At 42.7% G+C, this 17,262-nt stretch overlaps 1 protein-coding gene across 1 annotated transcript in view; it reads right to left on the reverse strand.

Moving 5' to 3' along the window:
• Positions 1–241: 241 nt before the first annotated feature.
• Positions 242–17,262, reverse strand: part of grin2bb (glutamate receptor, ionotropic, N-methyl D-aspartate 2B, genome duplicate b) — a 122,515-nt gene continuing 105,494 nt past the window's right edge. The window contains exons 13-16 of the mRNA XM_030734496.1: positions 15,765–15,925; positions 14,168–14,355; positions 6,766–7,004; positions 242–2,620 (exon numbers count right to left, since the gene is read on the reverse strand). Of these exons, the coding sequence (XP_030590356.1) occupies positions 242–2,620; positions 6,766–7,004; positions 14,168–14,355; positions 15,765–15,925 (2,967 nt within the window). The remainder of the gene's footprint in view (positions 2,621–6,765; positions 7,005–14,167; positions 14,356–15,764; positions 15,926–17,262) is intronic.

Here is a 17,262-nt window from a genome sequence, read left to right on the forward strand (position 1 = left end):
ACTTCACCACAGCTTAGCCGGCAGTGGCCTGTGTGCATTGTCCAAATTCTTTCCATTTAGTGATGTGAGAATAGCACACGCACACACACACACACACAATTGTGCCTTGTCGTTTTCTTCACGCAGAGAGGTCATCAGCCTGTGCTGTTTCTCTTTTTTTTCCCTCTTCCTCTCATTTTCTCCACCCACTTCATCTTCTCTCTCTCTCGCTCTTGCTCTCTTTCTTCCACTGTCTTCGCTCTCAAACGTCTGACTCAATGCTGGAGAGCTTTTCATAAACGTGTCCATTGCTGGCACCGTTGAAGGGTCTCTGTCCCTGCCCCAAACCTAACGTGTCCCTGCCCCCAGGCAGTAGCTTGTTTCCCCCGTGGTGGTTCCCCATGGGCCCTCCCACCCCGCCCAGACACAGCTCTTGGGGGAACCTGGGGGCCACATTGGACATCACCCCAGCTGTGGCGGACGCGGGCAAATAGGAAGTCGCTCCCATGGAGCTGCGGAAGTCCCCTCCTCCTCGGCTGTTGTTGAGAAGCTGCTGCTGCTGCTGCTGTTGCTGCGTCTGTGGCTTTTTGATGTAGTACGGTTTGGCACCGTGTAAAAGACACTGGTCATCGCCGAAGGTTGGGATGAAGGGGTTCTGGTTCACCTTATCTGGGTAGAGAGATTTAGACAAGGAGTAAGTCCCGGCCCCTCTGCTACCACCACCACCACCACCACCACCACAGCCCCCACCTCCCATCATAGCTCTATCTCTGTCCCTCAGGTCTCTTTCCCCCACTGACCGCCGATGCAACCCACCTTCTCCTCCACGGAACAAACTGAAGGAGGAGCCGCCCTTGGCCCTATCCCCACCTATGCCTCCAAACAGGGGAGACTCTCTGTCACCTGAATATCTCTCAAACATGTGAGCGTAAGGGCTGGGGCCCTCCATGAAGCGATCTCTGTCTTTCAAGCTTACACTTCGGGGCTGCTGAAACTGGCCCCCAATGCCCCCACCCATTCCCATGCGACCTGCCCCCTCCCTCTGCAGGTCCACAAATGTGTCATATGAGTGCTGCCTCCGTAACACCCTCCCACCTGGCCCTAGCTTCCTGCGCTGTGCCTGAGTTTGTGTTTGGCTGGGTCCTACGCTACTCTTAACTCCAGTGAACACCATGTTATTATCCTCACTAATGTTGTAAAGATTGCTTGGCTGGATCTTACAGGAGTCACAGCGTTTGGATGTAGCAGAGCTGGGGCGACTGCTGGTCCCCCCAACTCCACTAACTGGACAGGTGCTGCCTCCTCCACTATGGTGACATACACTGTGGCAATTACGACACTCCCAGTCACCCCCTGCTATGCCACCCCCTCCTATCCCAGAAACTCCCTTTTCCCAGCAGGTGTGGGCCTGCTGCCCTGCTGACACTGGGCCAAGCCCATCCGGTTTCTTTTCTTTACCTTTGAGGAAGTCTTCCACAGGTACTAAGCTTTTACAGATACCACCACCGCTACCACCGCCCACACCACTTCCTCCACTTCCACCCTCTTGCTCCCACATGGCCTTGCCCTCCTTGGAGCGGAACTGGTCCGCATAGAAATCCCTCAGGTTCTCTTTATCCCTGCGGAATAAGTAAGGTGAAGAATTACCCCCTCCTCCTCCCCTCTTCCGCTCCAGGGGAGGTGAGACCGTGCGGTGTGCCAGGGGCCCGTGGGGGAAGTGGTGGTGGACGGTGTGGTGGTGGGGTCTCCTCCTGAAGCCGCTCAGCTCTATTTCGTCCTGCTCCCGTCTGCACTTGGCAGAGGCTGGCCTCTTTTTCAGGCTGTCCCTGTACTGCTTACGCCGTTTGGCATTTCCTTCCAGGTTGCCGTAGGTGACAGTGTGCGTGGAGATATCCGACACATCAGAACGAATGTTCCCATCGTCACCCCCTGAGCCCCCCCCACCCCCACAGTACCTGTCATGCCCCCCGATGAGCCCCGTGCTGGATGCACCTCCTTTGAAAGAAAACCTGCCGTACACATTGCTTCCCTTGAACCCACCCTGGTTGGAATCCGCAGGGGTGTGGCCAGCGATCAGGTCAAATTTACTGGTATTCCTGTGAGTCATGGAGGGGCGGGGCTGGGTGGTGAAGATAGGCGCTACCCCTCCCCCTAAACTGTCGCAATCGAACATGCCCCCCTCCAACGAGCTAGCGCTCCCTAAACTACGTGGCCTATTTGGCGGGGGGCCGGACATACCCAGAGCCGGGTGGTGGTGCCGGTAATGGTCCTGGTACAGGTTGCTGTCCTTCAGGGGCAAGTTGCCAAAAGTCCTCTCCACCTCGCTGATGTAGTCACTGAACATGTTGTCCTCTGGCAGGTAGGGTGGCGCAGACTTGCAGTCTACAGGGTGACCCACCAGGCTGCGCCGGTGCTCCTGGATATCATATATAGCCGACTCACGGCCGCTGTGGCTGTATTCCAGGGCGGCGTGTGGAGAGCCGTTAACGCCTGGGACGGCGGTCATGTCCTTGGCAGTGCGGAGCAACCGCAGGATGTTTGAATGGGTGTTGTTCATGTTCTTCTTCATGGTGGATGAGGGTGAGTCTATGGTCGACTTGTTTTCCTCGATTTGTACTCCATGGATGCAGCTGTAGATACCCTGTAGAGTGATAATGAGAAGAAAAGGGAGGTAGAGAGAGAAAGAGAGGGTGAGACCATGGAAGGAAGAAAGGAGTGAGTGTGATAAGGTATGAGTCCCAATGTGAGATCACAATATGAGTAAAATGTGTGGCAGGAGTAAAGAGTCAAGAACCAGAGGGGGATTTAATGTTAGAGAGCCAGAGCCAGAGCCAGACACCAGACACAGAGACAGACAGAAAGAGAGAGAGAGAGAGAGAGAGGGAGGCAAACAGAAACAGGCAGAGGCAGAGAGGTTAATGCATTGCCATGTTCTCTATGACCACCCTCTTGTTTACACACTATTAAACAGTAATAGGGTCTGAGTTCATAAATGAATTTTCTCTGGGGAAAAGCATGGACCCTCACAGCTGCTGCTCAGCCCTCCTCCTCAGACACAGAGAACTGAGTGAGAAGGGACAGAGCAGATCAGAGCCTTAATTGATATAACAAGGAGAGGTGTAAGCTCATCGATTTGACCACCAATCAATAGGTTAAACCAATGTCATTGAAATTTAGCTGACACTGGTGCAGCTGTCTTTCTACGATGCAAATGCTTTACTTGTTTCATTTCATAAACTAAAAAAAAAAAAAAAATAGAATCAATCACATTTTTATCCCAGGTACTAACTTCTATTCATATCGTCATCCATCAGTGTGTGTGTGTGTGTGTGTGTGTGTGTGTGTATGTGTGTGTGTGTGTGTGTGTTCACTTTGGTTGGTTAGCAGAAGCATGTGAGTGGAAGATTTTGCAGGCAGAGTCAAACAAGCGCATTTAAATGGGGGCTGAGGGAATCTCCGGTTGAAGCAACAGCCAAATCTGAAAGGTCGAGGACACACTACCCACCAGCCAGCGTGCAGGCCAGTATTCCTCAAAGGCGTCAACTTGTCAGAAGCAGTTTCCGTCTGCTTCTTAGTCACTTTCATGAATGTGATTCGTCTACCCCCTTTCTTTTATGCCTCCATTCTGTCTTTTTGTCTGCTTTATCTCCGTTTCCGGGTGCTTTGGTGAGCGGCAGCCGCTCCGATGGGATTGTCTGTCTTTATCTGTCTGCATCTATTGCTACTACAGCTGCAATGAAAGGTAATGGAACAGAGGTTCCCAGCACATTGGTCTGTCTGTTCCTTGCTACTCTTTCTTTGTCCTGTTACCAGTTTTATTCTTTTATCACGACTATTGCTAACTGATCATTTTATCTGTCTCTGAATCTTCTTAGCCCTTTGCAGTCTCATCACTTGTTGCCTTCTTGCTTTATGTGAACTGCCATTTGTAAATATTTCTCCTTTCTCACACGGTAACGGCAATCTTTAAGCAGGCATGGATATGTATGAAAGATATCTGCTTGACTGAACTGCTCTTGAGTTGTAGGAGGTAATTTGGAAATTTGTCTGCACTTCAAATTGATTTAATTCAACAAGTAAAAAGCTCTTCTCGCGCTTTGTTAAACAAAGAAAAAAAGAAAAATCAAAGGCAGATGGAGGTTGCTACCAATTCAGAAACACAGAAGACAGTGTGCTTCAGGAGAGCTCAATGCCATTTCTCTCATTTATGGTCCTTCAGGTCAGTCTGAGTAGGCGTAAACCAAATTACATTACCATTAGAAACACCTTCATCCTTAAGACCAAACACAAACACTGGTGTCCTTTTTCTCGTGCAAATAATAACTACGACAATTTTCATGCAACAGCAACCTGCTTTTTTAAAAGGTAACATTATGCAAATGCTTTCACCTCAAATGATTATTTATATGAACCCAATTTACATGGTGAGGAGGTGACAAGGTGAAAAGGGTTCAGCTTTTCTCAGGTTTCATTTATCGCACACTAACTCACTTCCTTCTGTTTGCAAACAAATGCAGCACAATGACCGACTTTCAGGAGAGAGGGTCTGAAAATGTGCCCACATCTTAATGATTTCTGGGTCTTGTCTCAATGATGGCATGCTTTTCACCCCGGCTCCAAGTGTAGCTATTTCTAACAGACAGAAACACATTTGCTTTCAGATGTGGATGACAAACAGTTTGTGTCAAGCACATGAAACATCTACTTTGTGTGGACATTTGTTATTTCAAAGAGCCGATCACGAGCCAAACAAGTACCCCCCACCCCCCCCCCCCCCCCCACCCCCACCCCCCCCCCCCCCCCCCCCCCCCCCCCCCCCCCCCCCCCCAAAAAAAAAAACAGTATAAGCCATTCATGTTAGAGATGATAGGCATTATCAGGCATTTACCAGAAGACAAGTGTCTCAGTACTTTTCCACAGTTATGTTGCAAATTTTCCTGGATTTTTTTCTTTGTACTTATCCCTGCCCTGCTGAATAACACCTGTGGGATCAAACATCGGAGCACTGATACATACGCAGCAGAGGAGACAAGCATATCTACTTGCTGTCACAGAAAAGACCAAAATGCACCCAATTGTACTTGTCTCACTATATCGATCATTTGAATTATCGTGGCATTTGTTCGATGCTCTTTAGGATGAGCCAGTGTGGTTGCTCTTGAGCAACTAGAGCAACACTGTAATCTTGTGTAGCTTCGCACACGTGTAGTATAAGTGCTAAATTTTGAAGTGGTTTTTCACCATTTTATTCTGTACATGCAGTTCTGGCAACCATTAAAATTAAAGTTATGGCTCTCTCCCTGTTCAATTAGACAGGAGTCTCTAATAACTGCCAAATAATTTCCCCGGAGGTGTTACCAAGATGGCTGCAAGGTGGCAAGACTTGCTTCTAGAAAGAGTTTGTTTTGTGTTATTTATTTATGATACAGGTGTTGTAATATACAGTATATGATTGCTTTCATGAATCAGTTATGTTACTGTCCTGCAATGAACTCTTAAGCAATTCATCAATAATCTTCAAAATAAATATTAACATAAAATATTTCTTTTTCTAGTTGCAGTAACTCTGCTAAATAAAATATGTAATAAATCTTGTGCCATTAGAAAGCCTGGTTAGTTCCCCTTAAATGGTGCCACATTTGTAAGGAAAATGCATTTGTGTGTTGAGCAGCAGAGTTGAGTCTGTAGGTTGTGCCCATGTAAAATTTGCCAAATCTTCTCTGCCAATGCCAAACAGCTTATTCTGCTATTAACTCTTCTTTGGTGTCATTTATTGGATTGAATGATTAAAGTGTGAAGAAACAAGACATAATGGCAGTTTAACAAGTTATTATGTTATACACAGGCACAACAGCCTGGCACCAGCTTGGTCACCACTGCTGTGGGATGGCATCCCATTCTTCAACCAGCATTTGTTGCAAGTCAGCCAATGCAATTGTATTGGTCACTCTAGCACAAACAGCATGTCCAAGCTGATCCCACAAGTGCTCAATGGGGTTGAGGTCAGGACTGCAGGCAGGCCATTCCATCCTCTCCACTCCCAAATGCTGGCGGTAGTCTCTGATAAACCCTGCTCTGTGGGGGTGAGTGTTGCCATCTTGGAGGACAGAGTTCAGTCCCAGACTGTGGAGATATGGGATTGCTGCTGGTTGCAGAATCTAATTTTGACATCTCTCTGCATTGAGATTGCCTCCAATGATGACAAACCTCACTGTCAGCACCTGGGGTACCAGAGGCTCAAAACAAGAGTCAATAACAGAATAAGCTTTTAGGCATTGGAAGATAAGATTTGGCAAGTTTTTCATGGGTGCAACCCACATGCTTAATTCTACTGCTCTCCCACAAGTACATTTCCCTTACAAATGTAGCACCATTTAAGGGGTAATAAACAGGCATTCCAACAGTATAAGATTTATTGCTGATAAAAACTGTTACAAGAAAGAAAGAAAGAATTGACCAAACATAAATTGTCTTACTTTTTGTGCTAAATTAAAAAAAAAAAAAAAAACTATATATATATATATATATATATATATATATATATATATATATATATATATATATATATATATATATAACTTGAAACTCTTGACTTGACTTGTATTTGTTGTTTAACAACATCCTGAGCAAAAAAAAGAGCCACAGGTAACTCAGTTGAGTCATCGCATCTCCCTGACTGACTCTATATGCATCAGCTACAGCCAGTGGTTTTAGAACAGCCACTCCTGTGATCTTTCTGTCAGAAGGACAGAGGTCAGACCTAAAATACAACACGAGCACACTCACTCTGCTAATGGAAAAGGTGACCCCAGGCTTTCCAGAGCACACGCCCATGAAGCAGAAGCGCAGCTGCCAGTAGAACAAATGTTCACAGATGAAGGTGATGAATGACAGAACCATGGCAGCCCCGAGCATGTAGAAGACCCCCGCCATGTTGTCCACGTCCAGCTGACTGCTCATCACCTCGTTCTTCTCATTGTGGCAGATGCCCGTCAGCCAGAGGGCCTCCAACTCCTCCATCTCACCTGGAGACACATAGACATCAGTCAGAAGTGCTGGTCCAGTGAGATGTGATGATGGGTTTGTTGGTGTCTAAACGTATAAATATGTGTACAAAACATGAGGCACATTTTTTTAGATGGGCCATTGATGCCAAAAACAACTCAGGTCTCATGTAAATGCAACAAATGTCATGTTCTATTATTTTGACTGAATGCCCCCCAGACAATCCTCCTCATTAAGAACTGCTTATGCAAGGCTAACCCCTTTGTTGTGAGGGGGACAAAAACGCTACTGCCTGCTGGGACTCAACAGTCCTAGGAGAGGAAGTGTGCATGGTCATGTGATAAGTGCTTCCGTCTTAAAATGTGTCGCTGCCAGTTTTACTAAAGGGGAGGACATGTCCACAGAGATTTGTTTGATCTGTGTGTGAGATCATGGGGTAAATATATATATTGTATTTCCCCAGCACTTACGTAACACTATTTTGTGTTTGAATGTTTGTACAGATAAGTGTGGTTGCGTTCACTGTATTTCTATCCTAAAGCATTAAATTCTGCTTTTCTACCAGATTCTATGGGTGTCACAGAAATATGCACAAGTCCTTTGTCACTAGTGCCCTGATGTTCTGGCCATTGCAATATTAAATACAGTGAGATAATGGTTCTGTTTCAGAGAACAATAGAGTCTGAATCAGGAGGTTGGAGTGGTGACAGGAAGCAAGTCACAAGGCTTGTCACATTTGAGATAGGGTTGACACAATATCAGATTTTCTCCACGATTACTACTGCAGTGCAGTTGCTGTAGTGTTTTGTCTAATGACAGCGGACACTATCACTAAATTAACCCCAACAAAGTCCAAAACACATCTTTGTAATTCACTAATGTACCAAATTTCTTCTGGAGAAAAGTTTTATGGTCAGACGAGACAAAGATTGAGATATTTGGCCAAAATGACAAGAAGTATGTTTGAAGGAATAAAGGTGAGGCTTTCAAACCTATGAACACTGTTTAAACTGTCAAGCATGGTGGTGGTAGCATCGTGCTCTGGGGCTGTTTTGCTGCCAGTGGTACTGGTACATTGCACGAAGTGGATGGAATAATAAAAAATCTGGAGCACGGCCTCCAGATTCTTCAACACAAATTCTTCACTTCAAATCAACAGCTAGATGGTTGAAACTTGGACACAGTTGTGTGTTTCAACAGTACATTGATCCCAAACACGCATCAAAACAGGTTTTGGAATGGATAAAGCAGGCTGACATTAAGCTCCTGGAATTACCTTGCAAAGCCCTGACCTCAAAACTATGAGAAATTTGAGGACTATGTTTAAAAATTGGCTCCAGGTCTGTGCCAGAAAACCTACCAATTTAAACGAACTCTAACAATTCTGCCAAGAAGAGTAGTCAAATATTCATCCAGAATTGCCAAAAGCTTGATGATAACTACCAAACTTAAGGGATATTTAACTAAATGTATTTATGTATGTATACTTTTGACCCTGTGCGGATTAGAGAAAATAATTCAAACTTGTGCACCTAATTCTTGTTTTTTAAAATCATTAAAAATGTATGTTGTACAGTCATTCCACCCTGGAAAAAGAAAAGGTCAAATAAAGCTCAAAATTACACAAAATGCCCCCACCTCCTTCACTTTTTTCTCACTTAATTTATTTCCTTTTACTTCACTTTCAATATTTGGTCGGGTGTATCGACCAAAATTGGTTTAGCAAAATACTGTTGCTAAGGAAAAAATATTAATCCTGCACTTTGAAACTTATGCCTGTCCTTTGTGTCCATATTTGTTGAGGCAGGAGTAAGTATTGCCATAAAGCCGGTGCATCACAGTACCAATGGCAAAGGGCACTTCATGCATGTCTATGAGACCCTATAGTCAAAACAAGATTATTAAACTTGCTAGGAAAGACAGCCAGCTGGTATGTTAAGATGTTCTTACCAAAATAAGCCTCAGTGTGGGATGAGGAGCAAAATTTTAGGTGGTAGTCTTAAGATGGCTGGTTTTTAGCTTTTTTCATGCTGATAAGCACCATGCAGGTTTTTTTAGTCAATCTATAAACTTAGGGAAATGCGATACAATGCAAGGTGATTTATTTTGGTGATTAAAGAAATAGTTCTGTCACATCAACAGAGCTGAAATAATACAATGAGTGTAATTTAGCATTAAGGCAGAAAGTTTTGGGAAATAAATGGCCTCAAAAGAGAATGTGCATAATTAAAGTGGTGCAAGACTGCCTGAGAAATATTTGACAATTTAAACCACTTTTTAGATTGACTTCTATCTACAAACCACAGATGGGAATTCATTGGTTCCCTTTAAACTTCCTAACAGATGTTCAGCTCCTACATGATTGATTCATCTAAACTGTTCACAACAGTGATGAAGACATAGGGCCGAGCTCTCCAGAATGAATACTTACTGCTGTTAAATCTGCACTTTTTTTTTTCACAATGTGAACTAAATTGACAAAGAATGACATAATAAGCAGATTATGTGAAGGAGCTCTATATTATTAAAATTATTTTCCTATTATACCGCTTATCCTTATTTATCATCTCTCCCTCTCCTCCACCTTTACCTGCTCCTCCCCTTTCCTCCTGAATCTGCATCATTCCTGGGTGCTCTGTATGCAGTGCCACTGTTTCCCGTTGCAAAGCTAGGGTTGACCCCCTTCCTCTCTGCATACGTCACGGTCATATTTTGACTCCAACAGGAAGCAACAGATATGAGCAAACATCGATGAGTCTGATCTCTTAACCTGTATGTGTGCTGACAGCCAAACAATCTGCGGGAAGTAATCAGAGGTAATGTCTAATGTATTGGCCTCATGCACACAGCTGACGGAACAACAAGATTTTACTTCCATTTGGTAAATTTGCGGAGACATGTCACAACACTCAAGCACGCACACGCACACAGCCACATGTCACAAACACGTCCTTTCACTAACCAGCACTTTAATGTACAACACTCGAGAGGTTCCCAACAGTGTGTGTAGCTGTCTGAATCAATCGGATTCCGAACTATCTAATCCAAGGTGAGTGTTCTCTCAGTACTGACCTCTTTATCCATCTCGCACGACACAATGGAAAGCGATAGTACCTCGAAGGCCACGTCTGTGTGTGTGTGTGTGTGTGTGTGTGTGTGTGTCGGCATGCTGTAGAATATAGGATCTGGCAGGTAGTGAGCAGCATGGAGAACATGCTAGCTCTTGAGGTGGAGGTGTATTGTCCGAAGGCAAAGATTCACGTCAGGAACAGTTGTCTCTTTTATATGTAACAAAATGTAACAGTGCTAGCAAAACCAAGGTTGGCAGTTTTATTTATTTATTTTATATTATTATATTTTTATTATTTATTATTTATACAGTGCTGTGCAAAAGTCTTGAGCCATCCCTTGTTTCTTTATATTTTGCTTGGAAAATAGGAAATAGGTGCAGCAATTTATTGAAACACTGAAATAAACATCAAATTCTGGTGGTACATCTCTGTGTTCCCCAGTGGTTGAAATGCAGCCCCAAACCATGACAGAGCCTCCACTGTGTTTTACAGATGGCTGTAGACACTCTCTCCTGACCTCCTATGTACATATTAACAGTTTGACCCCAAAACTTCAAGTTTGGATTCATCACACCATGTTGCCACTGATTTTCAATCCAGTTCTTGTGTAATTCAACATATCTCTGCCATTTCTCTCCATTTCCCTTCCTTAATGGCTTCTTCACAGCCACCTTTCCACTGAGACAATTTCTGAAGAGGCTTCAGCAGAATCTTTGCTAAGCTGTCATGTGTAGAGTTGTTATGTGTAGACACAATACCTCTGAAAATGGTCCAATGCAACGGCTAGACTGAAAATGAGTGATAAAGCAGCCAATGTCCAAAGAAACACTTTGAAAGTCCTTTAGAGAGCATGGGGAACTATTGCTCAAGACCACTTGAAAAAAAATTACAAGAAAGTCTTTTAAGGGCCAGATTCTTTTATTTCCTGTGTCACACAAATATCACTTCCTTCTTCAGGAGCAGACAGACCTCTCCTTGCTTGACTGCATTGTTACGTTCATTTAAAACCTTTTTTTCTTAATGATCAACAATTCAGTCTCCAGTTCATTAGGTAGTCTAAAACATCAGCCCTGCAATAATCCCTACCACCTTGGGGTGGGGGGGCAGCCTGGAGAAAGGCGAAAAGAATGAAATGGAAAAAACATGTTTTAAAAAAGCACAGTGTGACAACCACTGCTGTGTTTTGCTGTCATTTCTTTGCTCTGTTTCACTGTGTTAAAGTACCCTTTGTACAAATAATACATACTGCATATGGCAATTGTAATTGAATGGAGAAAAGACCACTGCTGACAGGTTACTAGCACGTCAGTGAGAGAAAGTTTGACTCTACTAAGTGCAGAAAGCGTATGGTTGTGATGTAATCTTGGCAAGAACATATGATGTTGGTATACAGTACATACAGTCATGTGAAAAAAGTTTTCCCAGGACTCTATGCAGCCCTGGAAACAACTAAGTCAGTGTTTCTCAAACTGTGGGGCGCGCCCCACTGGTGGGGCACAGAGTCATGACAGGTAGGGTGCAAACGACCTGGGAGAGAAGTCGTGCACAGCAAATGTTGAACATCAGATTAATTCTCACGGTGGAACAAGGAAACAGAGAGAAACTCTCCACCATCACCTTCTGCTGTGTATAAAGAGCCGCTGCTTCAGCACCAAATGATCATAAGCAAATGTGAGCACATCTATAAGGTCAGGCCAAAATTCCTCCACAGTGATGTGAGACTGAGAAAGACACACAGAAAACATTTAATAACATTTCATGTTACTGCTGCTAAATTGTGGTTCTACAAGCTACTGAATCATGGGGCGTACTTGGTTTTTCACAAGACTGCACAGAGTCATGTGAAAACTTTCTCTTTCACATACGTTTTTATTGTAGACAGATGAGGTTAAGTCATTGTAGTTTCACTATAGTTTCATTTGTCTAATATCTGACTGCATGAAACTCTCTCAGTAGTTTGGAGCCATCACTCATCCAAAAAAAGTGCCAAGTTTGCAGTGTCACCATGTACCCAAACTTAACTGGGCCAATACTCTGATCATGTCGAAGGCAGCAGCTCGATACTAAGGCTCTTGTGGATCAGTGCTCTCATCATCGTCATTCTTTCAGAATGACATCAGACACCCTGCTGACTTCTTTCAGTCACCACCCAAAACACACAAAAAGAGCTGGAGCTTAAAACAAAACCAAACCAGCAAAGTGAGAGCATTGCTCTGTGATGCATGCAGTATCACATTTCACAGACAGTGTCAATACCAGCAGGTCCTCTGCTTTGAGTCCAGTACCCAGGACTCAGCCTCCTTTATATTTAAATAATAACACAATGGCGTTGTAGTGCCACCATAAAATATGGCGAGGTTATAGCATCAGTTTAAAGGAAGATAAATCAGCTGGTTATAAGCACTCACTATTGCCTGCTTCTGAATCCCTGCACATATCACTTATCACCCAGTGGAGGTGGTAAAGGTTTTAAAAAATGTATGTGCTTTTCATTGTAGACTGAGCTTTAAAGTTTTTATGTCTGTATCTGTTAAAGTCTACATCAGTCAGGAAAATGGAAGGACTTTACTTTAAAGTGGACCCTATTACACACACACACATGCACACATATATATGCGGATGCTCACATAAAATCCGGGTAATTATTTTCTATTTTTGGATTTTTGTGAAGTCAGTGACAGGAGACATCCCTATTCATAGCCTTCTGAGCCTTCTGTCTGAGATGACCATAACCATCTTAATGATACATGATGACCATACCCACCTGAGATGACCATACCCACCTACTATCAAAACCTTCTGTGTACGAGGAGCAGTCGATCATATTAAAGGAGGCTTAAAGTGAGGGTAACATTAAAAGGGGAGGAGCTAAAACTACTTATTTCAGATCGTTGATGAGCTGAGGGGCTGCAACGATACAAGGTAAAAAACTATAAATAAATAAACTTTTTGAAAACTGTGATGTAAGCAAAGCTACTCTATTTTTATTTTTTGATTCTATTAGTTGTCTTATTAGTCTTATTAGTTGAAGAGTGAAAATATGATGTTTTAAATCAGCATAATACATCCTCTTTGATACAGTTGTGATCAGAAGTTTACATATACTCATCACAGGAATGAATGTCATGGTAATTTGTGTGGATTAGAGAAAATCCCAAATAAATTGAAACTTTTGCACCTCATTCTTGTTTTTTAAAGTCATGTTCAATCATTCTACCCTGGAGAAAGAACAGTTCAAAGAAATCATTAAAAACCATGACATTCATGGCCGTGATGAGTGTATGTAAACACACCTGTAAGTCAATGCTGCAGGTAAAGTCTCTCAAATCATGTCACTGACATATTTATAAGACCACCACTGCTGATGTGCTTCAGTCCCAGCCTGACCAAATCAAAATATATTTACAGTTTTTGAGCTGACTTTAATTTTTTCCACCTGATCACTCTGCCGATCCAGAGGCAGTTAATGAAACCAATGTGGAAAAATAAAATGATCACAACAATGTAAGGACATTCAGAGGCTTCAGCATTTCAAGACCAATTTCATCCAGCAATTTTGAGTGCAGGTCAATATTTAATTTTTTTTTTGTGCCAAAACAGGCTTTGTAACAACTCCTCCTGAGCTACCAAACAAACAAACCATCCCCCATTGAAGCTTTCACTTCTACAGCCACAGCAGCTGCATCCTTTCAGGCCTGCTGGTACCGCACTGTTGATTAAGGCCTGCGCTGTGCCAACCTGGCTCAGGAGGCGTCATCCTGCAGCTCGACAGCCTTGCTGACTGCTGGGTTTCATCAGCAGGTTCTTGAGTTGTCACCGTAACGAGCACAGACCACCTTCTGAGTCAGTGCTCCTTCCATGACTCCAGCTTTACTACCCTGATGAGAGCATGACTTCACTTTGTTATTTTCATTTTAAGGTTGTAGCAGAAGTTTCTTAGAAGTAATGGATCTGTTTGATCTGTCTATAATGTAGCTATCGCAACATAATACTGTTTGTCTAAGCCCTATCTTAAAAAAAAAAATTATATATATATATAGCATTAAAAACTGATCTTAATGAGATACTAGAATATTTATTAATTTCCTGCATTGTCTCATTTAAGTCCTTACCATCTCCAAACAGCATCAGAATGGCCAGATCCACCGCACGTTTCCAGCCTGAGTCTTTCTGGATGGCGATGCCGTAGCCAGTGGAGGCAAACACTTTGCCGCTCCCGATGGTGACCAGTTTACACCCCTCATCCCTGCCAGCCATGTAGTTTAGCACTGCAGCGTCATAGATGAAAGCATCCAATTTGCTGTGGAGCATGATAGATGAAAAATAAGCCAAGCTGTGAAGCCACTATTACTACAATTCTTCATAGTGACAATGTCCAAATCACTGCCTCATTCACTGAGTCAATATGAGAAAGAAAGATTTTAGGACACTTCTGAATCACAATAGTTTGCATCACTGCTGAGATGTAGCATAGCCTGAGATGTTTCCAGGAAAGTATGGTGCACTTTGGTGGTAAAGAGAAAATGCAGGCAAAGTTTTCCAGATTTACAAACTAATTTTTGAATGACATGAATGATATGAGTGATATGTTGCCTCTACATATTTTTGCATGGTGGACTGACCTACTATGCAATGACTACAAACTCTAGGCTATGCTTGCTTATGATTTAATTAGTATTATTTCTCTATTTTAGGTAATAATCAATGGCAAATTGCAAAAAAACATTTTGAGAAAAATTAAATGGAAATTGAGGGCCTGTGATATGAAGTGCTTCAAGGCAAAACCTGTAGTAAAGCATACTGTGCATTTTTTATTTTTATTAATACTGTGAGATGTGAGGTGCTACTAGCACAGATGCACTTCATTTTGAATTCATTAAATAAAACATAAATGAGTACAATAAACCAGGTAGTAACTATCCTATAATGATGGCATAGAATCTATTTTAGGCTGCTCAGTTGTCATGGCAATAGCTTAGGTGTTATCACGTGATTCAGGTCATAGAGTTAAAATGTTAATCTCTCTGTTACAACTGAGCAGCTCCATCCAGATGTGAAGAAATGTAGGAAATGACAAGTGATGACTTTTGTCAAATAACTAAGTCTAACCAGTGTCAAGAATTAATGTTTAAGTTCATTTTGATTATTTTTGTTTTTTAGGCCTAATAAATACACTGACCATGTGACAAGGTGTTTCAGGGTCTGGAGTGGAGAACCGTCATCATTCCTGTAAAAACCCTGCATTGTGTTCTATCCATATTAACCCTGAGTTGATAGATAAAGTGACATGACGGTCTCCAGATTGGTGACAAAATCCCTTAAAGGCCCAGGACCTCTCTGTTCTTCATCGGAGGTCATTGTTCTGTATTCTTCAGCCGTGGTTGGTAAAAATGTTTGTAGACAGGAGGAAAGAAAGGATGACGAAAAATAAAGATATTACCTAGCTTTCTGAGCAAATGCATGCTACGCTGCTATTCTGGGTGCCAGTGGCAGGCATATGCTGCCCACCCACATTACCCAGAATGCTCTCTTTTCCTCTGTCTCCCTCTCCTTATTCCTTCATCATCTTTTCTCTGTATTGCATCAGTACAGGACCTCACAGCTCCATAACACTGCCTCGCTTCTCCCTGCTGAAAAATTTTCAACTCCCTTCTTCCTAATGTCCCCCATCAGGCTCGCCATCCTCCCCGCTATCTCTCTGCTCCTCACCCAGTCTTCAGACTGTACAAGGCTTCATCTACATTCTTCTGGTGGAAGCTTGTCATGTAGGCATGCATGTCCCGGTAGTTGTTGCGGATGTTGCGTTCTGTGCTCCCATTGGGCACCGTGCCAAACCGGAATGGTGGTGAGAATTCGTTAGGCTTCTGGAACTGTGGTGGGGATTTTCAGGAAAAGAAAAAACACAGAGAAAATGACAGAGGGGTGCTTGTTAGCATGGAAAAAGCAGTGAGCTGCATCAAATAGCCATTTAATGCACTGATAAGCATGACTACGCTTTAGAAAGCTTAAACTAACTGCTTAGAGTTGCGAAGAATCGTGGGACACGTTTAGACTAACATGTACTCCACATCAGACCAAGTTCAGAATAAAGATCCACAATTTGTGTCAGAAGCATCAAAGTGCTGAAAAGATTAGGTCAGCAACTAATTATTTTCATTTCTAATTTAATATCTCAATTAAATGATTAATTTTCAGTAGATTAAATGAAAAATTGCAAATGCACATCATAAATTCCCAGTTTACTTTTAGATCCCAATCGCATCCATCCATCCATCCATCCATCCATCCATCCATCCATCCCTCCCAGCCTTTGCAGGGCAAGATGCATCTCAGACAAACAGAACCAGATTGATTCAAATCAGAATTTTTTTCAAATGTACTGAACGTTTTGCTGCATTTGCTTTTTTAAAATAAAGATTTACAAAAGGCATCTTTGGGCATTGAACCACTGGACAGACAAATAGGTCATTATGATGGTTTTAGTTTTTATCCGCCACTCTTTCTTTATGCTTCTAAGTTGTTGTTGTTGTTGTTTTTTCCTTTTTCCTGTTTTCTATGTGCCTCTGTCTGTATCTTCTTGTGTTTGTCTTGGTGTGTGTGTGTGTGTGTGTGTGTGTGTGTGTGTGTGTGTGTGTGTGTGTGTGTGTGTTTGTGTGTGTGTGTGTGTGTGTTGCCGGCCTCTATTTGCATTACTTTCCACTTTATTTTGAAATTTACAATATGCGGACAAAACTACTAAGACACCTACACATGGAACAGGAGCTGCTCGGTCAGGGAAACCCATGTCATGAAGCTCCCAGCACACAGTTTTGTGCTGATGTTAATGCTAGAGGAGGTGTGAAGCACTGCAGACATTAAGTCAGCAGAGTGTTGGTGACTTTTACGCACTATGAGTCTCAGCCACGTGGTTTCCGGCTTCTATTTTGCAGTACTAATGCTTACAGTGATTGATTTGGTAATAATTTGACTAAAAAAGTGGCCACATATTTTCAATCAATGGACACATAAAACACATTAACAAGACTACAAATTTGTATAATCTATAATCTTCAGTACATCTATAATTGTACAGTCACACTAGAGAAAACAGTGGTTGGAGAACATGGCATGAACAAAACTATTGTGACTGTCGGACAGAGATTACCATCCTATTTTTATTGTAATGTGACTGAGCCATTGCATTAAACTACCAGTTTCAACAAGCTAA

Source organism: Archocentrus centrarchus, chromosome 1 (genome assembly GCF_007364275.1).
Source record: "Archocentrus centrarchus isolate MPI-CPG fArcCen1 chromosome 1, fArcCen1, whole genome shotgun sequence".
Classification (NCBI taxonomy): Eukaryota; Metazoa; Chordata; class Actinopteri; order Cichliformes; family Cichlidae; genus Archocentrus; species Archocentrus centrarchus.